The sequence below is a fragment of the Pimephales promelas genome, chromosome 12, assembly GCF_988280905.1.
Source record: "Pimephales promelas chromosome 12, fPimPro1.hap1.1, whole genome shotgun sequence".
NCBI lineage: Eukaryota > Metazoa > Chordata > Actinopteri > Cypriniformes > Leuciscidae > Pimephales > Pimephales promelas.
Window position 1 is genome coordinate 14,744,090 of NC_142780.1, and position 24,558 is coordinate 14,768,647.

The 24,558-nt window shown below is 38.4% G+C and overlaps 2 protein-coding genes across 3 annotated transcripts in view; both read left to right on the forward strand.

The window, feature by feature from the left end:
* The first annotated feature begins 630 nt into the window (after positions 1-630).
* Positions 631-16,981, forward strand: stk31 (serine/threonine kinase 31). The gene is made up of 26 exons (XM_089117545.1): positions 631-955; positions 1,039-1,109; positions 1,192-1,231; positions 1,318-1,370; positions 1,491-1,586; positions 1,655-1,726; positions 2,277-2,435; positions 2,572-2,891; positions 3,404-3,563; positions 4,836-4,961; positions 5,075-5,182; positions 6,188-6,349; positions 6,544-6,669; positions 6,975-7,157; positions 8,591-8,707; positions 8,896-9,015; positions 9,430-9,561; positions 9,751-9,852; positions 10,112-10,192; positions 10,625-10,750; positions 12,147-12,266; positions 12,365-12,451; positions 12,727-12,876; positions 13,983-14,108; positions 16,559-16,630; positions 16,729-16,981. The coding sequence occupies exons 3-26, from the start codon at positions 1,201-1,203 to the stop codon at positions 16,831-16,833; spliced, it is 2,934 nt and encodes a 977-aa protein (XP_088973671.1). The 5' UTR covers positions 631-955; positions 1,039-1,109; positions 1,192-1,200; the 3' UTR covers positions 16,834-16,981.
* A 453-nt stretch (positions 16,982-17,434) lies between these two features.
* The window catches only part of pals2a (protein associated with LIN7 2, MAGUK p55 family member a), a 29,284-nt gene continuing 22,160 nt past the window's right edge, over positions 17,435-24,558 (forward strand). The window contains exons 1-2 of one of the 2 annotated variants that reach the window (XM_039694539.2): positions 17,435-17,569; positions 24,444-24,519. In XM_039694539.2, the coding sequence (XP_039550473.2) occupies positions 24,513-24,519 (7 nt within the window). In that variant the 5' untranslated portion in view covers positions 17,435-17,569; positions 24,444-24,512. The remainder of the gene's footprint in view (positions 17,570-24,443; positions 24,520-24,558) is intronic. The other variant, XM_039694540.2, reaches the window with a different exon arrangement.

Below are 24,558 nucleotides of genomic sequence, written 5' to 3' on the forward strand. Positions count from 1 at the left end.
GAAGACCAGTAGACCTCCTCGACCAGTTCCTCTGAGGCTTCTTAGACTCCTCCTCAGCATAGAATGAGATGGTTTAGTTAGGTTAATGTCACACATGTTCCCTCTCCCACGGTCACGGCATAAAAATACTATTAAAACTTCATTTTGGAAACAATTTAAATGTTTATATTAACTGTTTTTTATTAATGTAAAACCGAGAAGGACAACCATCCGTGTTCTCTCAGTGGCGTACTTTATTGGCAGTTTAGTGTTAAGTGATTAATTAAAACAAAATATAACATGTAGGCCTGGGTAGCTAAATGACACTAGAAGAATTCAATTCTGTTTGCGTCATTCAAGAGTATTTTCCTGTTTATTAGGCTAGCAGCTTTGAAACAGTCTGTATTGTATAACACGCTGTAGATTATTTAGCCGAAAAGATTGCTTGTCCAGCTTGAGTAAAATAAAAAGCCACGATCTCTTCTCGCCACCTACTGGTCCACTGATGGGTCTGAGTCATTAAAATCGGTTCCTTCGAACAGCTGTTCAAAGATCCATATTTCTGCATATTGCAATATCGCATTCGAGTTTTTTTTAATTTAAATAAGACTATTTAATATCATCACTTTGATACATTAATTTGGCAAATACAGTTCTAGGTTGTTGATTTGTGAACTGCTCGGATCGATTGAGTAGCCTGATTCGAGATCGATTCGTTCAGACCGGTTCAAGCTATTCATTGAAAAGATCCTTACGAACGCGGTTTTCTCAAATCGGACGTCTTCAACAAATATTTTATTTTATTTTTTTAATTAAAATCCGAATTATTAGTTTACACTTAGCTAAAATAATATTTAGTTGCAGTTAAAATTATAAGCGGCAATGTAAAATAGCATGCTTCTTCAAACGTTTACTTTGAAGGGCAAAACACTAGACAACATCTGAGACAGCGTTATAGACCACTGTACAAACATTGGTGACTTTACCCCTTTTTTTTAAAAACCGATTAATTGGTTTGCAATTTGCATGTTTAACAATAAATTTCTTGCTATTTGACAGAATTTACCACAGAATCGATTGAAAACGTTCGCCTGTGTGGATTAGCAACGGGAACAGGTCGCTAAACATCGGTAAGTCTGGTAACATTACTGTCTAATGGAGAGCCGTGGAAAGCTAAAACGAATGTAACGGCTGCCATGTTGTTGACTTTAGGCATATCCCATGGATCACTCCGGGATTCAGTCTGAAAAAAGTAAGTTGCAGCTTTTCTCTTGGTTTTCAGTCCGTTTTTATACACGAGCTGATGTTTGAGTATTGCTTATCATTGTTGTTATCCAGTGGAACTCGTGGTTGTCACGCATGTTGTGGATGCCATCACGTTTTGGGCCCAGGTAAGCTACATTTTTTACTGTTTACGCTACTGTTAAGCTAGTGTTAGCCAAACAATGTACATTGAAACATTTCTATTAGATGCGGTATGTTCATTAATATGCTGTTTTTTGTTTCATCAGAATGTAACAGACAAAATAAACGAGAAGATCGATGGTATGCTGACAGAAAAATGCCCCATCGCGCCTATACTGATGGGAAGGCCAAGTTCACACAAGGCAAGTAATATATGGACAAATAGGAAAGACCTACAAGATCTGACTATTTGCTCCATTTTCCTGTGTAGGTCTATGGGGCACGATATTCAGAGGACAAGTGCTGGTACAGGTGTACAGTGCAACAGGAAACAGAAGACAAGGTTTGTAAAAAGCTGAGTAAATCAAGAAGGGCCCAATCAGATAGTAGCCTCAGTGAGGGAAGAAATTGAGTGCAACAGTTTGGTTCTGGAAGTAAAAATACCATTTATTTTCTCCATATGGGAATTGATTTCAACTTAGAAACCTAAACACAGATCTACTGTAAGCTACGAGGTTGCTAATCAATGGTATTTGCTTTTTTTAAGCACCCAGTCTGTATTATTTCAACAACATATGCTAAATGTATATATTTTTTGCTCAAAATAAAATTTTGTAACGTTGTGATTTTCCTCGTATTTGCCCCAAAAATGATTCGGGAAGGCCGCTGAAAAAGTGGGCGGCACTGTTGCACTCTATAATCAGAATTATTTGTTTTATTGGATGACATGACAGTGGGCTCCAAAAGCAAATGGTGTCATTTTTTTGATAGTGGACAAAGATACTTTGAGGTCTATTAAATAACAACTAAATGAATGATTAGAAAAGTATAGAGCTGTTTTTTTTTACGTGGTTCCTATGAATATCACATTTTAATTGGTCTTTTCTGCTCAGTTCTATATTTTGTACATCGACTATGGAAATATGGAGATTGTCAGTCGGTCTGATTTAGTTGAACTCCCTGAAGAACTGCAGACAACAGGACTGGCAAAAAAGTACAAGTTTTGGGGCTTTCATGTGTCAAGCGAGCAAGATTTCCCTCTTTTTTCACAGGTATCTGACACAACTGTTTTATAGAATGGTCTGTTTACTTATTAATATGAATTTAAGTGCATCTAATATTTGTTTACCATGAAATGAAATGTTCAGACTTGGATACAGCTCTTGCAACTGTTCTATTGTTCACTAGGGGAAGTCCTTCCTTCACAATATTATTCATGGAAAAAAGTTGCGTGTCCATAAAAAGTCAGTTTGCTTTGATGGAACTATCCTGGTTGAAGCCTTCCAGGGCAATCTTGATATTGGTGAGGAGCTGTTGAAATTTAAGTTTGCCAAAGTCAGTCTTCCAGGCAAGAGGGAGAACTCCCTTCCCACAGGAAACCTGCAGGAGTGCACAGGACTATGGCCCACCAGGAACCCAACAGGGGAGTTGGACACCATTGGCTCTTCATTGGGATGCATGCCGAAATTGCGGCCAATATTCTCAGACCAGAAACCTCAAGTTATTAAGTAAGTTTTGAGAGACGCAGACCGTATTAGAAGCATTTACCTCTTGTTGTTTGTGCTTAAAGTGTGCATGAAAAGAAAGTTGCAATAGATTATTCTTCCCTATTTTGACGGGTATCCGAGTGAAAAAATGTGGGGCGGGAGTTGATTTTGTCCATGGGGAGTTGATTGGATCATGGTTGTGTTTTGCTATTGCTGTGTTGTCATGTGAGTGACAGGTTGCCCCGCCCTTTCGACAGTAAACGAGTCATCTAAGAAGAGAAGAGGGAGGGGAAGTGTATTTTGATGAAAGATTATGAGGGCACATGAATTAAAAAAAAAGAAGAAGATGTGCACAGACAAATAATTTATAATAAGCACTAAAGTAGTCCATAAAAAAGAAGAATTGTCCATTTTGTTTTTTTAAGGATAACATTTCTGTTCACTTTATTATGGAAGTGGGATGTAGCACCCATAAGGTCTTCATGAAAATATCTTGATGAATGTTCTGAAAAATGTTTTTTTTCATGTTGTAGGGAGCAGAAAACCATCATTGCTCTCCAGCCTGTGGAGAAAATGCATGTTGTTGAGGAATCCCTTACTGAGATCAAGGCCTCAAAGGGAGATGGAGATGGACAGCATTTGAGCTCTCAGGATACTGAGCAGATGGCAAATGAAACTGAGTCTGAACTACAGGTGACGTGATGTACTCATTCTCTCAAATGTTATGTGATATGTTTATCATCATATTAATTTGTGGTCCTCAGCTGTTAGTTATCTTTTATTAGGGTTGTTGACATCAGACCTGTAGGGAAAAATGGTGACCCATTGGTCAAATATAGATTTAGACCCTGTCAACTTTCAAAAGTGAGAATAAAATACCCATATTTTTAATTGATATTAATGTTTTATTGATTGGTGGGCATACAATTTAGAAAACCAAAAATGTAGAAAATTGTAATACATTTGTACATTTATTCAAATTATTATATTAAATATATTACATTGAATTATTTTATTTTACATATTTTTAACTAATTATTTATTCACTGTTAGTTTAATGTTTAAAATCTAACAATTAATTTAGTTTACAATTGTACAATAAACATTCTTGCTATTTGATGTCAAATATAATATCTTGGTCCTGCAGTAACATCATTGATTTTCCATTGGTCAGTGTTCAAGATATTTAAAGACAGTAAAAATGTTCAATGGACAGAAAAAATGTTCAATGTACAATAATAGTCAGTAAGATTATTATTTATTTATTTATTTTTAAAGAAGTTTTATTTGACAAGGGCACATTCAATTGATCAAAAAGTACAGTAAAGATATTTATAATAATACAAAATATTTCTCTTTACATTTAGATTTAATCATTTAGCAGACGACATTCACTTAGAGGATATATTTCATATACATGCTATTTTTAAACATTCGATTCTTCAAAGAATCTGGAAAAAAAGTATCACAACTATATTCAACATTTATAATTATGATAAGAAATATTTTCTGAGCGCCACATTAGCATTTTAGAATGTTTTTGGAAAAATTAACTTTGAAGACTGGAATAATTGCCCAAATTATGTTTTAAAAATTATTAATATAAAAGTAAAAATGTTTCACAATATTATTATTTTTACTATATAATTACAATTGAAGACTAAATATTACAGGAACAATATTACTGTTTATAGTACCATATTTTCAAATAAATGCAGTCTTGGTGAGCATAAGTGACTTCTTTAAAAACATTAAAAAAAAAAAACTCTTATCTTGAATGGTAGTGTAGATCAGTACACTACCATTCAAGATGTGGACATCAATGTATGTACATTGTACATTGATGCTTGGTTCTCATTATCATTATGCTGCATGTAAGAAATCACACTTGATTATATAATGAAAGTGAAAACCCTGTTTACATGCGAGATCATCTGTGGCCTCTGTGCTGTTTTGTGTACACAGAGGATGAGAGAGGTGATAAATGAGAAGGACTTAGAGATCAAGATGCTAAAGGAGGAAGGGAGTGCGATCCAGAAGCGTGCATCTCTCCTGGGCCAGCAGCTTGAGGAGGCCAAATTAGAGCTCCAGGTGCCCTTGACTTGAGCTGTTTCACGCATGTTTTTGAAAATTTGGGTGATTGTTCAACTTGTTTTAGGTAATGACACAGGTTTATCTTATAAAGATTTGTGCATATTTTGCAGACATTGAAGGAGAATTGTGTGAAGACAAAGGAGACTGAACATAAACATCCTACAACCATTTCAAGCAGAATTTCCCAGCTGGCTAAGAAAGTGGATTCTCTGAGGAAACTAAGGCAAAATGATTTTTTCTTCTTATGAATACTTTCTATAATTGGGCTGTTTCAAAATGTTTACACTTAGTTGGGTTTTCATAGATAGCTTTTACATTAAACAATATTCTTTTTCACCCATTTGGGCTAATCAAGGTCCAAATGGTAAGATTTATCTTATGATGGTCACTTGTATTTTTATTATTAATTAGTGTTGCTTGCTAAGGCAAAATACTTGCTGTTTGTAGACATGGAGGTGGGCTCTTTTGATGTGGACCAATAAACAGCAACCTTGAAAATACCCAGAACACCCTTCATAGCAACACAATAAAAAACACATAGAACACAGTGCAAACTATCCTACCAAACACCCTAGAATCAAAGTAGAGAGATGGGATGGGTTTTAAAAATAAAACCAAAATAGTGTAACACTTCCTGTTTAAAGGGATTTTTCACTTTGAAATACATTTTTGGTATGTTTTAGTTTACCTCAAGGGCATCCAAGATGTAGGTGTCTTTGTTTCCGCAGTATTTTGAATTTTGATATTTTTAGGTCAAACTGTTCGTGTCTATCGGTCATATAATGGAGGTCTATGGTCACCACCTCAGAGAGCACGCACAGAGAAGTCCAAATTAAACATGATTTAATGACTCGTAAATGTAAGTATCGTGTCTTAGGCCATCAATGTGTACTTACATTTACGAGTCATTAAATCATGTTTAATTTGGACTTCTCTGTGCATGCTCTTTGAGGTGGTGACCATAGACCTCCATTATATGACTGACAGACAAGAACGGTTTGACCTAAAAATATCAAAATTGAAAATACTGCGGAAACAAAGACACCTACACCTTGGATGCCCGTGAGGTAAGCTAAAACATACCAAAAATTAATTTCAAAGTGAACTATCCCTTTAACATTCAGTTGTTGTTGTTTTTTGTTGTTGTTGAAAAGTTATCATTGGTTTTAATGTATAAGTGTTGGTGATTCAGAGGTGCACTTGCCATTATTGTGGGTTTGAACCTCAGGGAGAGTAATCCATGCTCCGCTGATGAAGATCACCTGTTGGAGTCCATCACCATCATCATGAACTACAGGATCTCAGTGCCATTGAGCTCAGAGAGGCTGGAGCTTGCTTTGAAAGCTTATGACAAAACCTTGGAGAATCTAAGAGGTTGTCAAGCCGTGAGTAAAATATACATTCTCCTGATCGATGAATGATTAAAATGAGTTTACGTGTAAGAGAATGTTGTCTCTGTTGCTCAAAAAAAGAGTTTTCATTAAAAATATTGCTGTTTGTGTGAACTATTGTTGTTAGGTTCCCTGTTGCATTGTTGGCGATGGCATGGCTTGTAAGATGTTTGTGTGTGTTCTGTCAGATGGCAGAAATAGAGTCACTGGTGAACAGCAGGAATGAGGCCCGTGGTCCTCTCGTAGCTGCTGTAGACCAATTCCTCACAGATGTGGACAAGCTGCCAATCAATGAGCGCTTGGACAAGCTCAAGGTATGCAGTGAAGACATTTTTAGGATTATACACACCATTATGGTATTTTTTAATATTTTCAGTTTTCATTTTGTGCCCCTGGCCTTTTATACTATATCAAATCATCTCAGATGTATTAAGCGAGGTACAAAGAACGAACCCCAGGACTTTCTTGTGTTTAAAATATCATCAAAATATATCAGCCAAAATATATCATCATCATTTAAAATATCATCAAAAAATATCAGCCAAACTGCATATAGTGTAAAGATTGACCTTACAGGTTTCCATTACTGCATTTTAAATGGTGTCGTTTGCATCTACAGGAAGTTGCATCATCATTGACTGCAATATTTAGCTCTGTTATGCTGGCGGAGCAGACTGAAGAGTACTCTTTTGAGAACTTCTGTGAGTGGAAGGGGAACAAACAGCAGAAAGTCAAAAACGTACGAAAAGCTACAGATGAGGCTCTCCTTGCTCTCAGCGGCTGGGCAGCCAGGCTTAGCAAGGTATGTTCGTTCATGTAAACCTCTTCAAATTCATGTCTCCTTTTACTGTTAGATCATTATTTGGCAAATTGGCTTTTAATTTAGAAGGATATGCATGAGGTGCTTCCCAATTCGTGTACTATTTTATGCTTTTTTGTAATTTAAATAGGGCATGTAGTTTGTTCACACTGAAAATTCCAAAAAGAAAAAGTGCACTTTACATACCTGTATGATGCACATCAGACTCTGATGTTGAATGACAAAATAACCGTATAAAAATTCATACATGTACATAGGTACATCCGGGTTCTCAAGTCTCACGCATTGGCCGTGAGACACACGCAGTTCAACCAGTTCACATGCTCACACGCCACACCATGTATTTCTCACGCTGAAAAGCATATATGACGTTGTAAACGAGGTGTAGGCACACAAAGTGAAGTTTCCTGCCGCTAGCACGTATCTCTCGGACAGATTGCGTTCATTAGGCAACATAGATGCGCGAACACACGGAAGTTGACGGAACGTTCTCGCCCACTGTACATTCGTTACTAGGTAACCAACAACATCGCACGAACACGTCGTGATGGAGAAGGGAAGAAAGCTCGTCTAAAATTTTAGGCTAGAACATTTAATATGTAGCCCATCGTATACATTATTATTGATGCAGTCAAAAACTCTACAAAAGTACTTTGCAACCAGGCCAGAAGCTTTGGCTCAGTTTGGTTTGCTTACATTACCTGAAACTATTAGAGAAATGTTAGTGGGTATGGGAAGGAATGAAGATGTATTTCTTCATTTTATTTTAAATTATATATTATACTGTATTAAAAGTCTTTCTAGTTACATTAAGGCTACATGTATTAAAGCAGAGTGCTCTGGGTAATATTATATCTTGTCAAAACATACATTAATCATTGCATTTGTATTTTTTACAAAGATAAGCAAAAAGATATGTGTACACACACACACATAAACACCTTAATATTCTAATATGTCCATTTGTTCACAATTTCTCACCACACAATAATTCATTATATCATTTCAACTAGACACATTCAAAATGCAAAAAGATTTGTTTTTCCAAACTGTTTGGAGCAATTTGTCATATTTTTTGTAATTTTTGTATATTTTTGAAATATTACCTTAAAGTGTGGGCTATATTTGATGTGATGAATTGCTCTGTCATTTATGAGATTTACCAATTGTTATAGTTTCAATTTGTGCTGGTTAATTATGAACAATGGGTCAAATTGAGGGGTGGGGATGGGCGAGGAGTGGGCGGGGCTCAATTGGGGCTCCTCCCCTAAGCGCATACGATCTCACTCCAAGCTTTTGATAAAACTTGAGAATCCTGGGTAGGTACATAATGTGTAATTTGGGACACCGCTATAGTTTATTGTATCATGGTACTTTATTCAAAGCCATAAGATGAAGCCTTTGTTCATTTTCAGTTTTCGTGTTTGATGGAGAAAACATCAGTGACCGAAGAAGATGTTGCAGAAAGTGTGGATGAGATCCTGATGAATGCTGACAATGCCCTGTGTGAAGAACTCCGTACTGAATTCTCTGTAAGAGTTTCTGTCCTGATTCTGATTCCTACCACATTCTGCTCAACTATGTCTGCCTTGTGCATTCCCTTTCTTTTGAGCAAGGGCACAATCCCTCAGGTTTTGATTTCCTCAGATAAACAGAAGTGTGAAATGCAAGCTACTACTGTATTACTGAATGGAAAATTTGTTTTCCACTTTTTTCATAGGAACAAGACAATCAAGAAAGGAAAATCGTGTTTAATGCCTTTCGCAAAGCCATGAGAGACATCCAGAGAGAACAAAGTTTGTTAGAGGAGATCAGGCAAAAGTACGAACTCAACACAAAGGTAAGAGATTCTCTGAGTGGCTGACCAGAAAAGCTGATTCTTTGGAGAGCTGATCGCTAGATGTTTAAATATTTATACACTACCGTTTACATTTTTGGGGTGTGTATAATTTCTTAGAATTTCGAAAGGCAAAATACAGTAAAAACAGAATGAATATTATTGCAATTTATTATTACAATTTAAAAAACCTGTTTTCTATTTCAATATATTTTACAATGTAATTTATTCCTGTGATGGTAAAGCATTGTGTCACATGATCCTTTAGAAATCATTCTAATATGCTGATTTGATGCTCACGAAACATTTCTTATTATTATCAATGCTGAAAACAGTTGTGCTGCTTAATATTTTGTATATGCACTGCATGATTATTCTCATTATCAGTTTTATTTATCAGTTGTCACGGCTATGCAGTTTAAGCAGGAATTACAGCAGTGGCAGAGCGCCCCTCCGAAAGCAGATGAACTGTTTGCAGTGAAGAAGCGCATCCGGAGCCTGCGGTCTCAGCTGCGCTGGAAACTGGTTGAGGTCAGCTGTATGGAGGAGGTGAGAACAGTCTTGTGCTCTGAGAAACCACATGGCGGGGCCACAGTTCACAAAATCTGCGCTGGGATCTCAGATGACCAGGGGCTAAATGTTGATTTATTGGTTTGATTTTGAGTAAATTGAGTAAATTACTGTATGCTGATTACATCTGATGGAAATGATCAGTTTATCAGTTTGAGTGTCCTTCAGGCAGAAGAGCTGGACCTGCCAGAGATTCTTAAGAAGAAGGAGGAGATCGCTGAGACGAGGAATGCTCTCTTTCAAGAAATCAGCCAAGAGAAGAAGCAATATGTATGTTTAGATGTGTATTTTTCAGATTCTTAGAATGAACACACAAGTGAACTCTTCCTCTGTTTAGTTGGTTTGAATCGTAGTACAAACAGTTAAGAAAGGCAAAGAATTATAATATAATAAGGTTTATGCCTTTATACCTGTGGTTGACAATGAAATACAGGTCATGGGATAGAATGAAAATATACAAGTACAAATTAACTATATATATATATATGGTACCTAATGCCTGAAATGTCCATAATGTGCTGATGTGCAGATAATGCTGTGTGACCTGGTGAAAAGAGGCTTTCCTGAGTTACCTATGATCTTTCCTGATGCCGATCTCAATGGCTATATGGTGAGTACTTGTTTTGTAAGTCCCTACTAGGGGTGTCACGATTCGATTACATTTTCCATTCAAAGGTCACGGTTTAATTCGATTCTCGATTTTGATCAATCGGCCAATAAGGATGCTCTCTGTCTTGCATGCGCTTCACGCTAGGTCTCTCGCTCTCTCCCTCTCTGCCGTGCGTGCAATACGGTTTGGAGCACAGCCTGTTTGTGCCGCTACGCGTGGGTTGTATATTCTTTTCCCCCACATGTTTTTAACTTTTCATGATATATATCATGATATAGCCAGTCCAATAAAGGCTTTTTAATTTTCTAAAGAAGAGTGCCTTGGATTTCCTTTTTCTGATATCAAAAATTAATTTCAAACTGAACGATCCCTTTAAGGCTTGCGTTGGAGAATAGTGACATTGTTTAATTTCTTGCATCCGTGTGCGTTCAGAGCTCTGCTGGACTGTTAATGAAGAGCTTGGACCGAGACATGTTTGACGCAGAGCCGATGAGAGAGCTGAGTGGGAGGAGACCTCTTCTTAGCACGGACTTCCAGGGGCAGAAAGTAGTCCTAAAGGTGAGTTACTATTGGATTAATTTCCCGTTGAACGTATTGCCAGTCTTCAACTGTAAAGACATTTTTAAAAGACAAGAGTTAAGAACAATGTAATTATACACCAAAAACGTGATATATAGTACAAATAAGCATGTGACGGACAAGTATAATGCTTCAGCTTCAAGGCAGACCCTGTCACATCTCAACATTATCCTACTTCCGTACGATATAGAATAGGGCAGAAACCTTCCAGAGTCCTTTTATTATTTTTACGTGTGCCCCAACTCAGTTTTTTTTTTTTATTATCATTTTTGAATTAATGGCTATGCCTGCCAGTAGTTTTGTATTTTTAAAGTATTCATACACTATAATAATATGCTTGTTGCGTCTGCAAATTCTGTTTTTTTTGCACAGGATTATATAAACATGAAGCTTAGGTACTACAGTTAAGAAAGATATGCCAGTCACAATTATGCTAGTACATTGTATACTACTCATAATTGTAAATTGTCTTTATATTTTGTCATGTTTTGTTATTCTATAAACAGATTTCTGTACAGTATTTAATTTGTAACAAGGGTGTTGGTTTTAATAGAAATTGATCACATTTTGTGTTACACTGAGATCATAAAATGATACAGTAAAGCAAACGAGATTGTTTTCCCTGAATATCAGCACAATTCTAAATGTATATTGAACTGTGTATAAAATCAATATATTTTTTCATTATCATAATTTCATTTACAAGCATAAATAATTATTGCATTTTCCAACGCTAAATAATGAACTATTTTCAGAAATGATGAGCTATTTTGTCTAGCGGTGGATGCAGCTGCAGTTTGGTGACGTGATATCAGACACAGAATGCATTTGGTGCTGATTTACATGAGCTCTAACTGCAACGTTTGTTAAAACAAGCGCAGAACGTGGAAATGAGTAAAGGGAAAAACAGCAAAAGCATACAAGAAATTAATGTAGAGGTCAGTAAGCTGGGCCGAGTTGAGTGGGGGACGGAGGGGGGTGACTCATGGGACGCCAGAGTCACTGTCGTGCCCTCTTGAGGTGTCGTGGGCTAGTAGACGAAACACTGAGGATGGAAGGTGCCCACTTGAAGACCCTAGAGATGTCCCCTACTCGGCTCAATCCAGATGGTTGTCGTGTTGGTCCACTAGGGAGACCACACTGTAGTTGCAGCCGTCGTGTGTGCCGCCGTTAACGGTGGACAGAGGAGTCACATCACCATATGGAAAGAAGCGTAAATGGATGGAGAAGCATAGTTCACCGTCTTAGTTTTGCTTATCTTGGCGAAAGCCTAGTACGAATCAGCATGAAGTTTTAACTTCTACTCTTGTCTAATGGAAATCATTTTGTCGCTGTACATTGCTGAATGTGTGTAAGGATGTTGTGTTGTCTGCAGTGCTACGCTGTGGATGAAGAATCAGAGGTGAAGATGCTTGAACAAGCTGCTCACTATCACAGAGCTCAGCAGCAGAGTCCGGCCACAGCGGTTCCTCTTCTGGCGCTGTTTTGCGGCAAAGTTCTCCTCATATTTTACTATACACTTGTTTCTGTCTTTTTTGCTGATGTAATTGCTCTGTACCATCTCATGCGTAAAATGTCTTCTGTTCTATTCAGTCTGATCCAATGGCATACATAATGGTACCACACTACTCTAATGGAAGTCTCAGGGCCATTCAGAAATCCTCCCCACTGTCCTCTTGTGTGAGTGCATCACTTCCGAATGTATTATTATATATACACATCTTATTTTATCTGTGTATTATTAAGAATTGAGTCATGACTGGTTTCTATAATTTGATTTATTTAGACAAAAAGTATAGAATTTTTATATCAAGCCTTAATGGGTTTTCAGCTGTAACATAAAACATATTTGGCTAGAATTTAAATTTTTGGTGCATCCATTTTGTGATTTATTTTATTTGAAAGGCATAAATCTATTTTTGTCCTCTGATTTTTATTTATTTATTGTGACGTAGGAGGTTAAGAAGGTGATGAAGGGTGTAGTTCTGGGACTGCAGAGTCTTCATGCAGCATCTGTTACTCATGCATCTTTGCATCCCAACAACGTGTTTGCCATCGGCCGAGAGAAAGGCATTGTTGGAGATTACGATCTCACAAAGACACCTGTAAGTGAAATTAAATAAATGCAACTTCAGTGACATTATGGATTAATTTACCTTTTGGGAGAAAGAATAAATAAATGGAAACAGATCAGGGGCCGTATTCACCAAGAATTTTATCTTACCACTAGGAGTAATCCTAAATCGCACTAAAATATTTTAGCTAGGAGTTTTCTCTTAAAAGTTATTAACGCCTTTCTGACCTACTCTTAGTAAGGAAAAATTGCAACGCCTAAATTAAGACTGAGTCGTCTTTGCTATGGATGACGTCAAATCTCATGCTCAAGCTTCCGCACAATGATCACGGTGATTGGTTGTTACATGACAGGGCCATCATGCGGAACATAACACAGACGCAACAAATCATGAAATTACGACATTTAAAAATATGTTTGTTTCCTACACAAAATAATAATAGTAATGTCATCAAAATGCATATCATGGTTGTGCAAGCAAAACTAAGCGTGAGACAGATTGGGAGAGGATTTGTTCGCAGATCAATGCAGCATTCCCACTTGTGTCGCAGACCCCGGACTATGGAATGCCGAAGCTATAAATGTAGACATAAAAACATAAATACATAAATGAATGTGGAAATAAATAAAAGTGGAAATAAATAAATGAATAAATGTAGAAATAAATGTGTGAAAAAATACAATTGTACATAAATATGTAAATAAAAGTATAAATACTCATTTATATGTACTTTTTTACATTTCTTTGTATATTTATTTATTTTTGCTTTTTTACATTTCTTCGTATATTTGTTTATGCATATATTTATTTTTAATTAAGTCAGCTTTGACATTCCATACCGGACGACTGCGAGAGGCGGTGGTATGCGCGACAATCCTCTGTGAATAGGTCTTAGTTTTGGAGTCCTCTCGACTTTCTGTCCTGACTTAGGTGCTGCTTTTAGGGCTAAAATGCTTCGTGAATAACTCTTAGAAAATTAGGAGTCGTAAAGTTAGAGTGCCTTGGATTTAGGAGTTGCTCCTAAATTCACCAGTTAGGAGCTAATGTTAGCCTTAAAATTCTTTGTAAATACGGCCCCTGATCTTGATCATTAAACCTCAGACAATAGTTTTGAAAATGCAAATCTTCAAATCTAGGAGCAGAGGATGTTTGACAGCGGGATGGTGGCCGGTTCCATCAGTTTGGTGGCTCCAGAGTTGAAACGGGGTCATCCGCCTTCCCCATCCACTGATATGTATGCCTTTGGAGGAATCATGCTCTGGGTACTAGATCTATTACTTGCTTGCTAAGTTGATTATAGTATATAATTTCCATTTATATACAGTTATATTAAGAATTATTATAAGATATAAACATAAAATCAACTGGTATCTTTAAAGTGCCTCTATTAGACCTTTTTCAGATTTTACCTTTCATGTAGTGTGTATTATTTCTGTTTGCACTGTAATAAGTGATCAGTTGACTTACCTTAAGCTACCTAAGGTAAGTCCACCCAAAAATGAAATTTCTGTCAAACCCGTAAGACCTTTCAGTCATCTTCGGAACACAAATGAAGGTATTTTTGATGAAATCGGAGAGCTTTCTGATCACTTTTTACGGTGTGTGAATGTAAAAGGTCTGCAAAGTTTCAACGGTCACTACCTGAAACGAGTCGACTTTTGAAGAACCTATGTAGGTTTCTAACGAATTTACATAATACCACCCTATGGTGTTCATTGGGCACCCACTAGCAATGTCTACTTTGCCCCGACCCTCAAACACTGTAGTTGTAGCTGAGTCCTGAAAGAGTTTGGTACGTGTTGTCGGCTTGTTGAGAAGACGCTGTTTTCTGCACAGCGAAATCGAATCCTATGGAGCCCATAAAGGGACATGGCGATGGAAAAAAATATGACAATGGAAACTTTTTTTTTCTCCTTCCCCTGAGAAACATAATGTTTACTCTCAAAACCATTCCTGCTCCCAAAAACGTTTGCTTTCCTCAGTGAAGCTTTGCATTCACTCACAAAGAACAAACTTGTGAGCAAGCAAACAAAGTTTCTTGGAGGAACGCAAAACATTTGCAGGAGAACACAAAAGTATTGACGCGCATTTTCATTTCATTTTCATCTCATGTTTTTTTTTCCATCACCATGTTCCTTTAGGGGCTCCATAAAAATACACTTATCATGCACTTTTAAAGGATAAATTGATAGATACAGTAAAACCAACACCATTAGAGTGCAACAGTCAAGTCCCGGAAGTAAACCCCATTCATTTCCTCCATCGGGAATTCGATTTTTAATGAAAACTAGTAAACCTTTAGACAGTCCTGCTGTTTGCTACGAGGTTGTTAATCGATGGTTTTTGCTTCTGTCGAAGCCATCATACCTGTATTATTTCAACTTATTTTTTGAAATACTCTTTAACAATGGAATTTATGATGGAAAAACTATCGTTGATTGTTGATGTTACTACGTTGTCAAAATACTTATTTGTATGTGTGCATGTTTTGCAAAAAAACTTAAAATATATTGTTATTTTTTCATTTGATTATTTTTTTTTGCAATGCTTCATGGGATTGTAGTTCTTTCCCTTATTAAAACTGTTTTATACACTCTTTTTGTCAGATTTTCATGGGAGAAATGAATGGAAAAAAAATAATTTGACAGTAGACCAATCACAGAGAGTCCGAATTATTCATCGAACCGTTTCAGACACTGAGAAAAGAGGTGATGATGTAATGTGTATTATTGAATGGATGTAAACCAATTATGGGAGACCTCCAAAACAAGAAGCATTTAAAGGGGGGGTTGACTGCTTTTTTTCTTTGCATGATTGTGTTTATGGGGTGCAATATAACATGTATTCATGTTTTTTCTTTTTTTAAAAGTCATATTTTTCATAAACTTCACCTTTATTGTCAGTCGCGCTCTCCTCTGTCCTCTAACGAGCGGTTGACTTCCTGATTCTATGAAAACACTCCCTCAGAAACACGTAGTGGGCTCAGATTGGTTAGTTTGGCACGGTGTGTTGTGATTGGCTAAACTGTCGCTCACGTTGTCCGGAAGGTTAACGCCCATTACCTTTACGGGCGAAACGTGCATGTCATGAGCTCTGGTCCAGTAAATATGTGTCGAACTGTTACTTACAGTCATGTTTGTTACTTATTTTTCTGGTGAAAGTGTCTTGCCTCAGGCTGTAATGCAAATTGATTTTTCAAATTTGCAGATTAATCTATGGTAGCTTGATATTATAATATTGATGACATGGCTATTATCTACCAACAAACATTAAATTGAATTAGCATATCCATTATGTAAAGTGGGCAATAGGTAAACGTTTCTATAAAGACGCTGGCTTGTAAACGTGAGCTACGCAATCTTTTGACGTTTGTAAAAAATAAAGCCCATGACACTTTATTCAAATGACATGGTGAAATATATGCCATATGCTATATGAGTCTGCCCAAGATGTGAGAACTCCTTCCTTCTATAGAGTTTGGGGGTATCGCTTGTCAACAAATGCACGTGTGTATTCTCTAGTGTAACCATGACAGATTTTACAACTGTAGTAGAAGACAATACTGTTTCCCAACTTTAGTGGACTTCGAGAGCAAAATTTCAAAAGCAACATAATGCTGCTTTAAAATAACATAATTTGGGAACTTTAAAAATAACCATTTGTGTACATTCAAGTCTTTTTCTGTCAGTAAAGTAGACTTTTCTGTTCACAGCTGCATGTTCCAGACTTCAGCGGAACTCTAGACAATGAGCATCAAAATGTAGAGTTCACTGGTTTGGATCTGGTATGTAGAATATAAGAGCTGATAAATATTTGTATGTTAATTTTAAGTTTAAAATTATTACTTCAAAATGATTCAATCATCTAATGTATCTCTGACAGGATGCTCAATTGCTGAAGCTTCTCTCAAAGCTGCTGATTTCCTCTACAAGACTGTCTGCTTCCGAAGCCCTGAAAGATGACTACTTCATCTCAGTTGATGTGTAAAATTTAAATGTGTTTATGTTTGCGTTCTTTGCCCTTTTTCTTTATAATTTTCTCTTAAGAAAAAAAAAACCCTCAGAGGTGTTTGTTTGTTCCCCACACCCATTTTCGTGTTCCTGAAATAAATAAAAGTAGATATGTAAAGGCAGAATAAAGTGGGAATCTTTGTCAATACAGTTCATTTTGTGCATGTAAAGAAATGCTTTAAATGTGTTGACGCTACCCTCTACTGGACAAGCCAAGATTAAACTCGAGGTGACCACCTGAACTAAAGATATAGGCTTTTTGAAAATTATTATATTTATATCGTTGTTAGATTCATTCGTGATCCAGTTATTGATGTTATTTTTGTAAAATTATATATATATATATATATATATATATATATATATAGCAGGCCTATATAATAATTCAGGGAAATCATTCACATTCAACATTTTGCCTGGTCATACACACCCTTATCAAGCTGAGCAAGTAATGGGGCGAAGAAAATATATAATCCTCACGTATTTCACAAATGAGTCGCACATGCGAAAACAATGGTCAGTGGGCGTGTCCTGTTTGCATCCCATGCCTCTAATTGGTCATTCCACTCGGGCGTCAACGACAAGGGCGTGTCGGAACGTCTTGACTGACAGAGCACTAGAGAGGATAAGTGTCTTGTTCTGTCTGCTTGGGAAGTTCATGGGGCTTTAAATTTCTCACCGGGACACAGATCCACCCAGTGGGTGTTAGTGAGGTAAGTCTGGGAACTGTGGATCTCTTGTGATTGTGGCTGCGGGTGTTTTGTGTGTGATAAAGACTCTACACGTGGCTGTCTGTCTGTACAGCTGTCTCACCCTGTGGACACTTTTGATTGGAGCGCTATCCAGCTAAATCCAGTTAGCCGTCTAATAATAAACAGCTGATTGCTGCTAGCGCTTCGCGGCTACACTGTTAAAGCTAGCTGTTGCATCCAATTCAAAGCATGAATGAAAGTACCGCGAAAACGAGCCGACCGAATTCACAATGTTAACTTTAATATGTTGTTAGGGGACGTTTTGTAAATGCTGTAACGTTACTAGCACAGCGCGAGCAATGTGCTCATTGAGTCCCACGCGCTGCGCGTTTCCTTGAAGTTGAATGGGCCGCACGTGCGCTTGTGTTGCCATCATAAAAATCTACTGCGTAATGTTTCTTACGGTCCGGAGTGGCTGGAAACGTAAACTAATGTTAGCTTATGCACAATGGAACAGTATTTGACTAGGACGTGCCACTGCCAGGACAGTCTACTGTAGCTAGAATGCGCGAGCGAGTTGCCTGGAACAATAAAGCGTCTCCATTCAAGACGGTCACTGGCCTTTGTTGTGGCGTTATAACTCATTTACAACGCACATTATGAAGTGCTTCATTAGTGGGCAATTTACGTATCTCAAAACAGACACCAGCAGCGTCGGCTTGCCTTTTTAAATAAATAAATTAATACACGTATTATTAATTTTTCTGCAATGATGTATTGAATTAATCAAAGTGGCAGTAAAGACATTACAAAGAATCCTGTAAACAATGGATCATATTCTATCTATCTTTCTTATAGGCTGCATAGTGAGGTGGTGTTCCAACTATGGTTGCATCATACGAAAATACTCTTAATTTAAGGAAAAATGCTTATTATTAAAAATCTTAAGACTACGTTAACTGGCTTTCTATGAAATCAATACAGTGAATGACCGCTTTCTGTGTTTTTCCAGTAGCTTATATTATAAAAAGGTTAAAAGGACTATAAAGTGGTTAATTTTCACCAAAACAAAAGACATGCTGTCTCTCAAAACATTCTTTTTGTCTTACATTTCATAATGAACTCAGACAAGCTTGTTCTTATCTGAAAAAAATTCTAAAAACTGAAGCTTTGGTTTCTGATGGTTGAACAATCAGATGTCAGAAGGGTCATTCACCACCCCTTGCATTAGTTACATCATGTTGGTGTTTGCAGTAACAGTTGAGCAAACATTTCATGTGATTTAGTTTGTGCTGACTTATTTCAGAATGTAAGCTTCTCGCACGCTCCTCAGCTTTGAAACACCCTGGCCTAGTTACATTTTTCCTAGCCTTTTGGCCTCAAGCTATTTCAGTGTATACTATAGCAGTGGCGTAGGTTTGACTTTGAAATTGGTGGGGACGGGGACAACAATTTATAATTAATTTATATGCCATTACACATTGTGTGCAAATACAATATGATTCAGATTAAAACAAGACAGATAGTCAGCATGTGACCACTCTGATCACTTCAAATTGCCAGTTTACTTGGCTTCAAAAATGAGACTTCTAAAACCTGTAACCTCTGTCCAAATATGGAGCATCAGAGCATTGAAATCATTAAATGTGACATTTTAGTTTCTTTAGGATGGACCTTCATACAGAAAATGCCCCCTGAAGTGAGACAGGAATGTCGCTGTCTTAGCTTTGAGATGCAGCCTTGATCTCATAATGACTTGTAATCAGATTAAACTTCCATATTCACCTGCTGCCACAGTTTTGTGGTTGTTCAACTTCCTTAACCTGTCAGAGTCTTGGAATGTATAGGCAATGCATTGCATTGTATAGCAGGTGTCTGGACTTGCGAAGACATGATTTAGTACATTTTGCTCTTTGTGCTGCAGGTGTACACTGCTGTTCAAATGTTTGGTGTTGGTAAGATTTGTAAAATCATCTTTTTAATCCTTTTTTTTTTTAATTAAAAATTGTAATAGTTGTAATAATTGTAATAGAGTCGCCAGTCAATGGTGTCATATCCGTGTTGCCCTCGGTTTCTGCCAGGTTTGACCCATAGACAGTAAAAGAAATGGACACAGCGACCCCATTGATTTCAATGGAGAAGACTGAAGCCCGATTATTGCACTTCCTGCCTGATGTCTGAGGGACTGCGCAGACTCAAACTGAGCTTCTCAGAAAGTTGCGTGGTTATGACGCAACCCCCTGTGAGAGGGCGAGAGCTGCGTGTTCCTGGCCCAGGCAGAGAAAGCAGATCACATAGTGGTCTCCGTCGCTGAGCGGGTCTCTGAACGAGCCGTAGGAAGTGCGAGGCATCTTAGAAAAGATGCTCACTGCTCTTTTAGACCGTAAGCTTTGCAAGAATGGATGCGTCACTGGATGGCGTAGCTCGCACGGATGGCTGAAGGTGGCGAAGGCGGCCGTCTCCTTCTGGCGCTGTCCTAAGCTGGCTTGACGCTTTCTCCATGACGCTTCTCTCTAGATCCAGCGACACGTAGAGCTTCGCTGAAGAGATGAAAATCAGAGAAACAGCCTCCGAGCCCTGCTTGTATATGCTAAGCCACGCCCATACAGGCAGGCTATGACAGCTCTTCATTGGATGTGATGTCACGTCTGGCTCAGTGGTAGGCTGCTAAATTTCCCGTAGGGCAGCCAATGAGCATGCTAGACAGCCTCCTGTAGGTCTGCTAGCTGCTGTACTGTGTTGACAATGAATACAATATTAAGAATAATTTTTTGTTTCAATATTACGAAAAGATGAATCTTTCCCGTAGCGTAAGCTTGCGCAATACTCGTTCCCTCTTCTAGAAAGAACCGAGGTTATGTTAGGTAACCGATACGTAATGCCTAGCAGGACGCTCATGCTGTTGTTTTTGTTCAAACATTATTGGCCAATGGCAAGCAGACTTGGAGGTAAAAGGGGAACTAAAACGAAGATCAGCATCTTTCGAGATGCTGAGAGCTCCACATCTGCGACAAAATTCAACTTGAATTTCGCGAGTGTTGCATGTACTTTATTAGACAGGTGAGCAAATCTACAGCTAATCAATGTTTTTTAGTTCAACATAATGAAATGTTAGAATATGATCTAAGTATTTTTTAGTTCCTTCATCTGAGCCTCTGAAGAAACAATTGGTTTATTTTATTTTCTCTGGAAATGCGGCGACACAACTTCCCAAAGTTTTGTATGGTCCAAACACAGAAGACTGTTTCCTCAGCTTGGGCCAATACAGATCTGGCCTCGATGAACGTCTGAACATAAATCGATCGAGCTACCAAGCAACAATTTCTGATATGTAGCCTAATTGTTCAAGTTCAGACAGGTAATTTTTCTCTCAAAATCATTCAATACTGTTTATGCATTAGTAAGTCAAGCCAGTGACTAAAATATCAACTTCACATAGTTTCTTTTAGTAGGTTGAAAATAATCTTATTTAAATTGTGAACAAATTTTACTGAAAGCAATCAAAGAACAATCTTTCCACACAGCGCAAGTTTATCTGGACGATTCCTTAGGAAATCAATGACTCATGTTAAACTGCACAATGAAGCTCTTACTGTATGTACATCATCATGTTTGCATTGGTAAAAGTATTAGAGAGAGTGCAGAAACTGCGTTGCAATGATAAGATCTTCCTTCTCGTGATCAACAGACTGTCCTCTGCTTGCGCAATGCTGCGTCACGCCAACATTTTATGTGATGGGAATAGATCTAAATGCCAATCACAGCAGTGGCTTGTTGCACTGAATCCCACAGCAGACACACCCCTTCAAATGAGTGTTCAAATCAGAGGCTAAAATCAGGCCAGGAAAAATGCCTTTTATTTCTAAATCATGACAAGTTTTAATGTACAAAACATACTAACATTATAAGGGCAACCCAGGAAACATTATAAAATAACTCCATGTCAGGGGACCTTTAAATACCCTGAGGATACACTTATTTAACTGAAAAAAACAAAGTTTGGCATCTTTAATTGTGTAGTGGAGGGGGAGGAGTTATCAGACTTGAATGACAAAATAACAATATAAATTTCATACACTATATGGTTGAGTACTGTAGGTCAGGTCATGAGTGAGTACTCCCGCAAACACAGTGAGTACATTACCGCCCGCACCCACACTCAGCCATCAAATCTAGGGGTGGTGAGGGAGCAGTGGATGAGATGCATGCCTTTGGTGTGAGAGACCCAGGTTCGAATCCACTGTAGCCCCTTTCACACAGAGATTGCGGAAAATACACGGATAATTTGACTCGGCATTTGTCCCGGGATTGTTTGATTTTGGATCATTCACACTGCTAGTGATTTGCCGCGCTCTGTGAGTGTGTTCACGCACAACCCGTAAACACACATAACGTCAGGATGAGACGTGTAACGTACGCGTCAAACATGTACACATGCATACCATTCCACAAAGCTGGTGAACGATCTCAGCTACAGTTGTGAGTAGTGAGGAGCTCCTGGTCTCTGCTTCGTTCCAGTTTGCAGACATTTGTTCGGCTTTTCTTTGTTGATGACGAACACAAACTTTCTTCTAAGAGCAACAGAGTCACGCGATGGCACGAGCGTCATCACTATGACACACCCCTAATGGCATTGGTCCTGGCATTTGTTCACACAGCACACGTTCCGGGACTGATTCCGGCAATGTTACTAGTTCCTCAATCCTGGGGATCAATCCACTAGGTATCAATCCTGGGTCGTGTTTGCATTCACACAGAAGGCATTCTGGCAATTTCCCGACAATTTCCCAGGATCAACGCGCTGTGTGAAAGGGGCTTGTGCAAGACACTTAACCCCTAGTTGCTCCAGAGGCATGCGACCTCTGACATATATAGCAATTGTAAGTCGCTTTGGATAAAAGCGTTAGGTAAATTTAAATCTAGTGCCGCCACGCCGCACTCTATTGCGTTGGGAGTTCATGTGTCTAGATCAAGGCCCAGCCCACGGATAGTGTGGGGTAATATGCTTGGGCAGAGAATCTAGCTCTAGTTGACGTCAAGGAATTGAGAGTTGCCATCTAGTCTCTTTGGTAGAGAGAGAGAGAGAGAGTGACAAGGAAAAAAATTTATTGTCTATCGCGACAGGCCTGTGAGTGAACACTGTAGGTCATTTCATGAGGAGTACTGTAGGTCATGAGGGAGCACTGTAGGTCAGGTCATGAGTGAGTACTGCAGGTCAGGTCATGAGTGAGCACTGTAGGTCAGGTCATGACTGAGTAGTGAGTACTGTAGGTCAGGTCATGAGTGAGTACCGTCAGGTCATGAGTGAGTACTGTAGGTCAGGTCACGAGTGAGTACTGTAGGTCAGGTCATGAGTGAGTACCGTCAGGTCAAGAGTGAGCATTGTAGGTCATGTCATGATTGAGTACTGTAGGTCAGGTCATGAGTGAGTACAGTAGGTCATGTCATGAGTGAGCACTGTAGGTCAGGTCACGAGTGAGCACTGTAGGTCAGGTCACTAGTGAGCACTGTAGGTCAGGTCATGAGTGAGTACTGCAGGTCAGGTCACTAGTGAGCACTGTAGGTCAGGTCACTAGTGAGCACTGTAGGTCAGGTCACGAGTGAGCACTGTAGGTCAGGTCACGAGTGAGCACTGTAGGTCAGGTCATGAGTGAGTACTGTAGGTCACGAGTGAGCACTGTAGGTCAGGTCATGAGTGAGTACTGTAGGTCATGAGGGAGCACTGTAGGTCAGGTCATGAGTGAGTACTGCAGGTCAGGTCATGAGTGAGCACTGTAGGTCATGAGGGAGCACTGTAGGTCAGGTCATGAGTGAGCACTGTAAGTCAGGTCATGACTGAGTAGTGAGTACTGTAGGTCAGGTCATGACTGAGTAGTGAATACTGCAGGTCAGGTCATGAGTGAGCACTGTATGTCATGAGTACATAATTTTGGATTTTTGTGAATTTTTGTTTTGAAGGTAATATTGTAATTTTCTTGCATTTAGTTATTTGCTCATTAATCCACTATAAAAAAAGTGCCAATTAAGTGAAAATGTTGATATGGCTTAATAGTACTTTCAATCAGATACCAACCTCAGTCAGTATAGTGTTATTGATGATGGACAGGGATGGGAAACTTCGATCCTGGAGGGCTGTCTTCAGGACCTCAAACAGAAGTGGCCCTCCAGGATAGAAGTTGCCAATCCCTGATATAGGCCTACAGACTAGTGAGTGTTTGCTGGTGTTGGAAATTTCTGACCTCTATGGCAGATTTAGCTGTCTCCATGAGCTCCAGATGAGAAGAGAGTGAGCAGAGATTCTATGAACTGCACTGAAATTCAATTTGCAGGTGAGTTATTACAAATAGTAAATTTGGAGGTCACATTTCCACAAATGGTAACGGGTAGGAGTATAGTATGCATCAATGCTTAATTACATGTTACTAAAGTACAACTGAGAGTTTTGCTTGTCTCTACATGAAATCAGTGTGATGATTCCGTAGTACACTGTGTATACATACACGCACATCGTACGATTGTGGTGTTTATGCCAAAGCTGTCTGGAATATCAGCAATCAGCAAAAACAAATCCAGGTATTGTTTGTAGAATATCTTTGAATGTGATTCTCTGATCCTATTGTGTGTAAAGATGGTCTGTTTGTGGGTAAAGTTCCTTTCTCTTGGATTCAAATCACTCATACTTCAAGGGCCCTGGTATTGTTTTAAAGAGCAGAAATAATGCTGAGATTTCCAAGAAAATCTCAAAAGGATCACTCTGATGCACTTGGATCTGGCTTGTGTTTTTATTGCAATCGTGTGACTTTCTCATTCTGTTTTAAATGAAAATGGGAAAAGTTGCACAGAATTATGGAGTGAATAAACATTCTGATGTGGACTTGCTTCTTCCCATCCCCAGGTGCATGGTTCTCATTGCTATTGAAGACAAATTTTGTCTTAGCCCTGAGCTTGCCCTGCCTTAGGAAAAATGACAGGTAAGCACCTTTTGAGCCTCTTATAGGTTAATGGGATCC